Source organism: Gossypium hirsutum, chromosome A09 (assembly GCF_007990345.1).
Source record: "Gossypium hirsutum isolate 1008001.06 chromosome A09, Gossypium_hirsutum_v2.1, whole genome shotgun sequence".
Lineage (NCBI taxonomy): Eukaryota > Viridiplantae > Streptophyta > Magnoliopsida > Malvales > Malvaceae > Gossypium > Gossypium hirsutum.
Genome location: NC_053432.1, coordinates 14,663,709 through 14,674,420, shown reverse-complemented (window position 1 = coordinate 14,674,420; position 10,712 = coordinate 14,663,709). Strand labels below are relative to the sequence as shown.

Here is a 10,712-nt window from a genome sequence, read left to right as displayed (position 1 = left end):
CTATTTTGAGGTAACTATGTAAGGCATAATCAATTAATTTGATCTCAATCCCTACAAACATTCTCGTTGCCCTTGTTAGTCATATATTTCATATTAACATCAAAACATATATAGGCTCAACAAAAATCAAGTTTCCAAGCACATATGCTTTCCACAACTTGTATTCATTCAACATGCATAATTCATCTCATTATTTCAAGTATAATTTCATAATATTTCATTTTGAGTTCAGATCATTTCATATCAGAACTTTACTCATATTACTCAAAACATCAAGGTCACAATTAGTACACTCAAGATGTACAAGTCTATAATCAAGAATGAACATATATTTATCAAATAAAGTCCATGTACAAATATCATCATCTCATGTTTTCATATATCATATGTCATGTATCATCATTTACTTGTATTTCAACCAGATACGTGTAATAACTCATTTCTTATCCATATCTTTTCATATCAAGATTTTTACCCGTTGAATCTATCAGAAATATTGATGGTTACACATGTAGTACAGTCGAGGTGTACGAATCAGAATTTGTCAATTCATGTCCAATGGTACCCATAGAGTACTATATCAAAGAGTACACTCTTGAGCCATACATGTATACGACAATATTACTAGTCCAGGATAAATCATTTTTATGACATATGCTCTAAAGAGCTTGATCTAGATTACCCGTCCAAGCTAAATCCTTTCATAAATAAGGTCAATAGGATTACTCATCCGAGCTAAATCCCCTCAGCAACAAATGCAAGACCTCATTCATTTCGAGAAATCACACATCCATCAATATTCATTTATTCAATTAGATTTAACATTTTCAAGCATTTCCCTACATGTAATTATTTCATACATCTATAACATTCATATTATTTAAATGATCACATTCCACATTCGATCCAAGCATAAAAGTAACATTTTTCTCGTTTATCCTTTATCGGGCATTTTCGTTAATCGAGTTTTGTTAGGTATACTTTCAACGTCATATGCATATATGATATTTATACAATCCACAAACACAACACTTAATTCAAGCATAAAAACATATAAAATTTAGTTACATGAACTTATCTCGACAATGTTCGTGTACATAAAATCTACAAACCCGACATTTTCCTCTTTCCTGGTTCTAGCTCTGAATTCGGTCTATCCAGATCTATACAAGTAAATTTTTCATCAATTTCTCATATTTCATACTCATTTGACTTAATTTACGTAATAGCCCGATTTAGACCTTATTTAGAATGGTGGTTTCGGGACCACGAATCCGAGTCAGAAAAATATTTTAATATTATTTTTTGTGTTTGTGAATTTACATATGTGAAATTTTCGTGTTTTAATTTTATCATTTGAATGCCCGATTTCATAAAAAGGGCTTAATCGTGTAAAATAAAAATTTGATAGTTAAATATGAAAGTGCTTAATTGTACTTGTCTTATTAATATGAAGCACTTATAATGCAATTAGGTCGTAACTAAATGAGTTGGACGGTTAAAGGCATGGTTTATAATGGTTTATTATTTTATAACCAAGGTTAAATAGGTAAAATGATAATAATGTTATATAATATAAATCATAAAATAATAAAAGCCATGCATGTTCATCTTTTGGTAGCCGAAATTAGCTAAAGGAAAAGAAAAAGAAAAGAAAGCCATATTTGGCCATTGTTTAGCTTAATCAAGCTATGTAATTAGCTCGGTTTTTTATAATTTTTTACATTTTTGAGATCGTTGCAGTGTAATGTACAAAGCCAATGCTTGAATTTCTGATTTTGATGAATATTTTGAGTTATGCCATTGATGAATGATTGAGTTTTGTGATGTTAGTTGATGAATTATGAAAGATATGTTTTGGATTAATATGTTTTGTATTGGAATTTTTGATGAATTTGAGTAATTAGGGAAAAATTGTAAAAATAATAAATTGAGGAACTAAAGTATGAAATAAATGAAATATATGGACTTGTATGAGTATAAGGAAGATTCGGCCTAAGCATGGTGTGTGCAAATTTTGCATTTTTTGTGTTTTGTGCAATTTGGACTAAATTGTAAAAAGTGTAAAATGTTAGGGGAAAAATTTTAATTTTCTCATTTATGTGTTTTTGGACTAAATTGAATGAAATTTTGTTTGAATGAGTTTAATTTGAATATGTTTAGATTAAGAACCAGGGAAATCAAATTTGGATCGAGGAAAAACCAAAGTTGTTGAATAGTCATCCCGTCCCGATTATCTTTGTCCGAGGTAAGTTTATAAGCAAATAGATGTTGTTAATTTTAAATAAATATGAGTTTTATATGTTGAAATGAACTATGTGAAAGTATGTATGTGGTAGCCGAATATGAATGTGCTTGGGAGCTACATTTACGAATTCTATTCGACCGAGTTACGACGTCCGAAAGCCCCTTACGAACCTTAGGAATAGCTAGGATACATATGTCATTACATAGGATTAATGATATGTGATTACGTGTAAGACCATGTCTGGGACATCGGCATCGTATTTGATTCATGTAAGACCCTATCTGGGATAGTGGCATCGATATGTGATTACATGTAAGACCACGTCTGGGATGTTGGCATTGTATGGAATGTGTGAATATCCAAGTATCCTATTTAATTCTAAATGGTTCAATGGGCAATGACCGAATGTAATATCAAGTTAAAAGGCTCAGGTATGTATCCATACTAAGTTATGAAAATATGGTAAGTTGGATGTTTGAATTGATGATATAAAAGTTATATGTTAATGTGAACTATGTGTATGCATATGTGATTTTATACATTTAGCCAAATAATGTATTTGTGATGTAGAAAATGAAGGTTAAACATGCTAATGTTCAAATGAGTATTCGGCCAAAGGAAAAACTTAAGCAAAAACTATATGTCTTGAGATATGAATTTGTAAGTTTGGAAATGTATATGAATTTATGATGGTTTATTTTAGTTTAGCTAAATTGAATTATGAATGTGACTGAATGTCTTATTTGCTTATGACTTACTAACCTGTGAAAGCTTACTGTGTGTGTTTGCTCTATGTTTTATATATTGTGGAGGCTAGTTACAGCTCGGGGATAGTCAGAGAAGTCTATCACACTATCGACTATTTCGGTACTTTTATAAGTTTGAATTTAAACCTATGGCATGTATAGGCTAGTTTATATATTTGATTTTGGGGTATGTAAATATGAGCCATGCGAAAATGGCTTATTATTTTGTTAAGCTTGGATTTTATGCTTTGATCAAATGATGGTTATGTTTGGTTTTGGTGTTTTGGCTATGGCTTATATATATAAGTATATATATATATATATGCAAATCTTGTTTGATATGCTTTGTTAAGGTTTTGTTATGTGAATTGGTATTAAGATAAATTCGGTTATGGCATATAGAGGAAGTGAAGTTGATATGGTTTATTAATATTTGAGGTTTAGTATGTATGATTATGGATGAGTTTATTTTGGTAAAAATGTTAAAGATATATGTGTTTGATGAATGTATTCGGCTATGACATTAAATTTAGTTAATGAATATAAGTTGTTTGAGATTTGACAATGGATTAATTAGGATATTAATGTTCATTCATAAATGGCTATGATTAATATTAAATTTTATGCATTTCGACCATGTTTATATTTATATGTTTTATTGATATGCTGTTTTTTTTATTTGAAAGTTTGGTTAAATTATGTGTGTATATATATATATATATAAACTTGTGAAGTGCCTGACATGAAATGTAAATTATGGTTGATGTATTGAATTTATTTTATACAATGTTACATGCGTGTGATATGGTTGAGTAAAATGAAAGTGGACATTGAATAAGCATATGTATTTAGCAAGTTTATATTCGGCTAAGGCATTGGAAAATAACCAAATGAATAGTAATTTAAGTTATAAGGAATCATGATTGTTTTTATGCAAATTAGGTAAGCTGATTTTTTAGTTTAAGTTATTAATCAAATGGTTCCTACTAATATGTACCATGCGCATAATGTTATAAATTTTGAAATTATGCTTGAGATATTTGTGAGATTTATTAATGCAGTATTTGTTGCATGTTTAATAGTTACGAATTAACAATTGCTACTATATGTTTCAAAGCATGGTTACACATTATATTTGTATGACTGTTTTTTAATATGACAGGGTTCGAGTATCAAATGAGATATTTGTTTGATGTTAATGTTTCATAAAAATTTTACTATGTGTTTTATAAATATTTATGTATGCATTTGAAATGACCTAAAAGTTTATGTAATCGTTCGAAAGTTGTGTCCAGCTCGGTAATACCTCATAACCCCATTCCGGCAACGGATACGAGCTAGGGGTGTTACAATTTACATCCTAGGCAAAATTACCATTTTGCCCCTAACTTTTCCATAAATTCTCATTTGGTCCCTAGTCTCGGAAAATAAATTTTGTGCAATTTACTCCCTATTCCAAGCCTAGCCAAAATCCCATTACAAAATTTACAGCACATGTATTCATAAAAATTCATCATTTTTCTTCAATTTCACAACTTTACATTTTAGTCCTTAAATCATGTTTTCATTAGAAATCACTTTGTAAAAGTTGTTTATCTATTAACAGCCTTTCATTTTCTACCATAAATTTCTAATTTTTAGCATATACATCCATGACACATTTTTCATACTTTGATAACTTCTCAAATTGATCCCCCAAATAGATAGATTAAGCTATCCCGGTTTCAAAAATATCAAAATTACTAAAAACAAGCCAAGGAAAGTTACCCAATTTGGCCATGAAAGTTTATTCTCTCTCTCCCAGGGTTTCCATGTATTTTTGGGGAAGAAGATGAGAAAATAAGATGATATTTCATTGTATCATCTTTTAATTAATTAAATTATTTCACTTTCCAATTTAGTTCTTACCCTTTTTCTAAATTTCCATGGATGAGTCACTATAATATCTACATAATTTTCTTTAATGGTCTAATTACCATATAAGGACCTTAAGTTTTAAATTCCATAGCTATTTGATCCTTTTAGCTACTAGAATCCAACTTTTGCATTTTATGTGATTTGGTCCTTCTTGTAATTAAACACAAAATAGGTAAAATTTTCTTATCAAAATTTTCACATGACATTTCTATCATATTACGGACCATGTAATAAAATAAAATAAAAATTATTTTCGGCTCAGATTTCTGTTCCCGAAACCACTGTTCTGATTTCACCGAAATTGGGCTGTTACACATCCTCAATTAGACGAACAATTAGAGCATGTTACACAAGTGTTGGAAGACTTATTATGATTTTGTATTATCGAGTTCAAAACTAGTTAGAACGTTACTTGCCTATAACATAATTCATTTATAACATCAGTTTTCAATTAAGTGTTTTGATGGCCTCGTGTGAAGTTTTGTATGTTCGATGGTGTTGAACTCCATTGTGTTGGTTAGAACTAGGCAAGAGAATGATAGATAGGTCGGTTTTGTTGCAAAAATTTGAAGATAAAGCATGGTTGATAAATGATAAGTTGAAAGAAACATTGGATAGACGTAAGTCCTATGCAGATTTCAAAAGGAAGGAAATTGAATATTCTATGGGTGAGAAAGTGTTTCAAAATGTCTATCTATGGAAGAAATTTTTTTGCTGACACTAAAAAAGAAAGTTAAGTCCCAGATATATCGAGCTATATGAAATTGTTGAGAGAGTTGACATCATTTGGCATTGCTATAAGAGCTGCAGAAGATTTACAATGCATTTAATGTATCAATGCTATAGAGATATCGTTCTGATCCCTCCCATGTGATAGACGTAGAAATGATTGAAGTACAACCTAATTTAACCAAGGATGAAGAACGAGTGGAAATTTAACTCAAAGTGGTGACTTGGGAGCCAGAAGAGACGATGAGATTGCAATATCCTCACAGTTTTCTAGGTAAAATTCGAGGACGAAATTTAATAAAGGAGGGGATAATTGTAACGACTCTATCTTAGACGATGTCAAAAAATGCTATTTCGAAGACGAATTTAATAAATCGAGTATGTGAAATTATGAATAGAAAGAATTATGTATTTACAATGAGAATATATTATTGGATTGTCAAGTAATTAAGTTGAGAAATTTGTTAATTATAGTATAGAGCCTAAATTGTAAAACTATCATTATTATTGAGTTTTAATTTAGAAAATGCAAGAGGGTTTAGTTAGCAATTACACAAAGGACATAATAGTCATTTAACCACCATTAAGACATAATTAGTGGCTTAACTTGATCATGGCCACTCATTTCCACTTAGTATATTAAACATAGATCTTAACCATCCATTATAATCTAATTAAGTTTAATTAGTGTTTAAACATGAATATATATGTACAGATAGTGGGAGAGAGGATAATAAAAAGAAAAACAAATCCTTATTCTTCCTACCCTAGGACCAAATAAGAAGAGAAAGAAAAAAAAATTTGGGTTTTCTTTATTTCATCACAATTTCACCAAGGTAATCAACCTTTTTCTTTGAATTTTTTTATAGATTATTGATCATTGAAGCATGATTAAGCTAACCCAAGTATTAAATTCTTCAATTGTTAGGTTTATACCAAGTTGCCTTTAATGCATGTTGGTCAACTTAAGCTTGGCACTAATAAATTTATAGCTTAGATTATGCTAGCACTATATTAGAATGTAGTAAAAATAATTGAAATTAATTATAAATTAAGCTAAACCTTATGGTTGATTTATGACATTAGGGACTAAATCAAATAAATTGAAAGATGTTAGAAAATTATTTTATAGTTGAAAGTACGAAGTCCTTATTGAATTAATTTGGATACTTATTTTGATTCAATAAAAAATAGTAATAGATACGAGCATTTTAGATATTTGAGCTTATAGTGACTAAAAGGAATAAAATGCTATTCATGTGTAATTGACGTGTTTTTATGCGTTTGTGTGAAACTAATACCATTTTTGCAACTGAATTTATCATACATTGCTAAAGATGATATGGAGACATCATGAGATAAAGGAAAAATGAAGGTCATAGATGAATACCTCTATCCCTCAAAACATCGATAGACAATTTGGTCCAAATTTAATTTGGGCATTAGAGCATTGAGAGGTCTAGGAATGACACACCTCTAGCATACCTCCACAATTTCAAATTCCCCATATCGAATGACTTGTTCCCCGCGATCGAAATAGGTGATTGAATTTCTTATCATAAGATCGTACTTGAGAGCTTTTTTACCTCATACGACTCAAAAATCAATTTATACGTATTTAAATAATTACATTTAAGTAAAATTATTGAATATGTATATAAAATAATTTGATAAGAATCAACAAGCCTAATTCATTAGGAATTTATTCTAGAATTCATTCAGTTTGAATAGAAAGTGAAAGTGAATATTAAGTTTAAAATTGATTTTCCAAGAAAAATTATAATATAAATCAAACTTAAACGACATTATAAAATTTTATGGCATATATGAAATTGGGTTTTTCATAAATTTTTAAAAGTTAAATTCTAATAATTGTTTTAGAAATCTAATTGTTTCTTAGAAACCCTATGGTCAATGATTTTTTTAAATTACTTTTTTAGTCTCATTGAAATTTTTTTATTAAAATGATATGGTTATTATTTATCCTAATTTATTAAATTTCCGTATAATAAATAAGAAACGAAATTTATATTTTAGTTTTCCCTAACAATTAAAATTTTTAAATGATTTAGAACCAAATTAGGAAAATTAGAAAAAATAATATCAATTTTGTTTGATAACAAATTAATTCAGTTTCTATTTTAGTGAATTTCCTTAGAAATGTTTTATATATTTTTATATTCAGTTTATAACTTTCCAATATTAAAGAAGTTCGGTATTCTAAATTTATGCAATTAGTTGAAATCTATAACAAATTACTCAAAGAAACACAATATATAAATCTACTCAAAAACCTATAATAATTAAATACCAAATATTTTAATATTCTTTGAGTACTACAACTATCATGGTTAAACTTGATATATCCATTAATTTTTGTGTTTTTATGCTCTTAGTTTATTTATTAGAATTTGTTTATGGAGATGTGATAGAAGTGCCACCATTGAACATCAACCAACAAGATCTTTTGAAGCATTTATCATTAGGAGATATAAAAATTGATTTTCCAGCTCTTTATGTATTCGGAGACTCTTTTGTTGACAATGGAAACAACAAAGTAATTTTGGGAAATGAAGATGCAATTGGAGGAGGTTATTTGCCATTTGGAATTGATTTTGATGGAAAACCTACTGGTCGAGTCACTAATGGTAGAATTGGAGTAGATTTCATTGGTACGACACAAAAAAAAACAATTTACTTTATCTCAATTTATTATATATATTATTTAGTTTATATCATACTATTGGCTTTCTTTTTTATAATATAATGCAATTATATTTTAATTAACAGTTTAAGAAAGATTTCTATTTACAAGAGATGATTATAGCCTAGGTTAGATTGTGCTTAGGTTGAGTTTATGTACTGTAGTAGCAAAATTCATGATTGTCGAGCCCAGCTTGACCTGATATATGGGCTACAAATTTTGGTTCGGATCTTGAATGTAGAAGCCTAATCTCATTCATATTTTAAGTATGCCTAATTTTATTTTCTCAAGCACATTTCAAGGGTTTAGTATTTTATCTAAAGTTTCTTAAATTCCAGGCAAGACATTGGACTTGGGCGAGTAGCTTGTCCCTTAAGCATGACTACTACTAACACTGTAATATTTGCATTATTACTTTCATCTCGTTGGATATGAATCTAGGATGTGATTCTTTTAATGAGATAATTTAATTTAGATAAATTTTTGACATTTTTAAATTAGTAATATCAATTTTTAGTATTTTTTTCACTCAGATTTTAACTTTCCTAACCCAAATTAAGAACTATTTAAGTCATTCTAATTTTCAATATTTTAAACAGAAAGACTAGAAGAGATGAATCCATTTTCTTACTTAATTATTTTCTTAGTCCAATGATTTAGTAATAATAATCTTATTTTAAATAGACATGCAAGGTTTTGTACACATATGCTTGAGTGAAAGAAGTCCAATTAATTTCTTTTTATCTAAATTGATTTTTTTTCCATTTGATAATACAGCTACAGCAGGAGGTTTGCCATACCCACCACCAATTATGGGTATGTCTAAGATAGATAGAAAAACAATCCGTACCGGTGTTAATTATGCATCTGGTTCTTCTGGACTTCTCCCTCAAAATGGACATGTTTTGGTAAAACACCTACAATTATTGAACCATTTAGGTTGATTTTTTTATTTAAATAACACTATAACTATATATATATATTCATGAATTTGATTTGGATATATTATTTATAGCATAAGAATGTCATCAACTTCTTTCAACAAGTAGACCTGTTTGAGAACTCGACAATGAAGGATTTGAAGAGTACATTTGATAGTCCTAAAAGACTCAAGAAATACCTGTCCAAGTCTCTATTTTTCATCCATCACGCAAGCAATGATTTAGGAGTTACCTTTGAAGTCGAATTGAAGAAAAAGTACTCTATTGATAAATATGCCAAACTTCTAATTAAAGAGCTTTCCAAGCAATTGCAGGTAAAATGATACTAATAATAATTAGGTTTTGCTAACACATACTTACGACTCATTAGATGGATTAATTTTATTTCTTGAAATGGATAACCTAACCCATTACCTCAAATATTTTAGTATTTCTTTTAATTTCTAATGACTTTTACTTTTAATACTACAGAGATTATATACACTTGGTGCTCGAAAATTTTTTGTAAGCAATGTATCACCGCTAGGATGCTCACCATACATCATAAATACAATAATTCACAGTGGACCATGTGTCGAAGAAATAAACAAACGCATATCTCTTTACAATGACCTCCTTCCTAGTATGTTGGAAAAGTTGCAATCCAGTCTTTCAGACTCTAAATTCGTTCATGGAGATATTTACAAGGTTTTTCAGGATGTGTTTGAATCACCTGAATCTTATGGTGAGTAAATAATATTTAACAATGATCCTTAGAATAAAAAATGAATAAACTTTTAAGCGAGATATTTTAAATTTTAAAAGAAAGATATAAATGTGTATATTATATATACAGGATTTAAGGATGTGAACACTTCATGTTGCATTGATAAGAATGGAACTAGAATTCAAGTTTGTGCCCCAAATATTGATCCATGTGAAGATAGAAAGACTCGTGTATTCTTTGACCCATTCCACCCAAGTGAAGCCATGCACTTCCTTTGGGCCAGGCGTTTCTTAAAGGACTCCTCCATTTGCTCCCCTATCAATTTGATTCAGTTAATGCAAGCATGATTACTTGCACTAGTGTATGCATGCCATGTCTTTTATTCCTTGCCTATCAATCATGTAAGCATAAACATAAGTTATTGAATGCATTTCAATTTAAACATGAATGCGTACCTTAATTTCAAATTGCGTTCAAAAACATCAAATCTCTTAATGAAGTCTCTTTAATTTTAATTCAAAATGATTTATTATTTTCTCAAAGAATGGAAAAGGAGAGAAAATAAGTTAAATTTATATGCCTCCACTTCTTCTAAGGCCCCTGATCAACACTCTTTCTCTAGTTTCCCTTCCACATTTTCAATTTGAACCAGATTCTTGTACCAGATTCTCCTTACTACTCTTATTGATCTAGTTTGTAGCTAAGATAACTTTATTTGTAG

The 10,712-nt window shown here is 29.2% G+C and overlaps 1 protein-coding gene across 1 annotated transcript; it reads left to right on the top strand.

Annotated features, from left to right (window-relative positions):
* Window positions 1-7,973: 7,973 nt before the first annotated feature.
* Window positions 7,974-10,488, top strand: LOC107906019 (GDSL esterase/lipase 7). Its single transcript, XM_016832859.2, has 5 exons — window positions 7,974-8,312; window positions 9,122-9,252; window positions 9,360-9,599; window positions 9,757-10,009; window positions 10,121-10,488. The coding sequence occupies exons 1-5, from the start codon at window positions 7,988-7,990 to the stop codon at window positions 10,336-10,338; spliced, it is 1,167 nt and encodes a 388-aa protein (XP_016688348.1). The 5' UTR covers window positions 7,974-7,987; the 3' UTR covers window positions 10,339-10,488.
* The last annotated feature ends 224 nt before the right edge of the window (window positions 10,489-10,712 follow it).

What these genes read in the sequence shown, in the direction of transcription:
- LOC107906019 (XM_016832859.2), top strand. Translation starts at nt 7,988, where the DNA reads ATGGTTAAACTTGATATATCCATTAATTTTTGTGTTTTTATGCTCTTA. An exon ending in AATTGGAGTAGATTTCATTG is followed by an intron (nt 8,313 to 9,121) that starts GTACGACACAAA and finishes TTGATAATACAG; the next exon opens with CTACAGCAGGAGGTTTGCCA. An exon ending in TGAATCACCTGAATCTTATG is followed by an intron (nt 10,010 to 10,120) that starts GTGAGTAAATAA and finishes TTATATATACAG; the next exon opens with GATTTAAGGATGTGAACACT.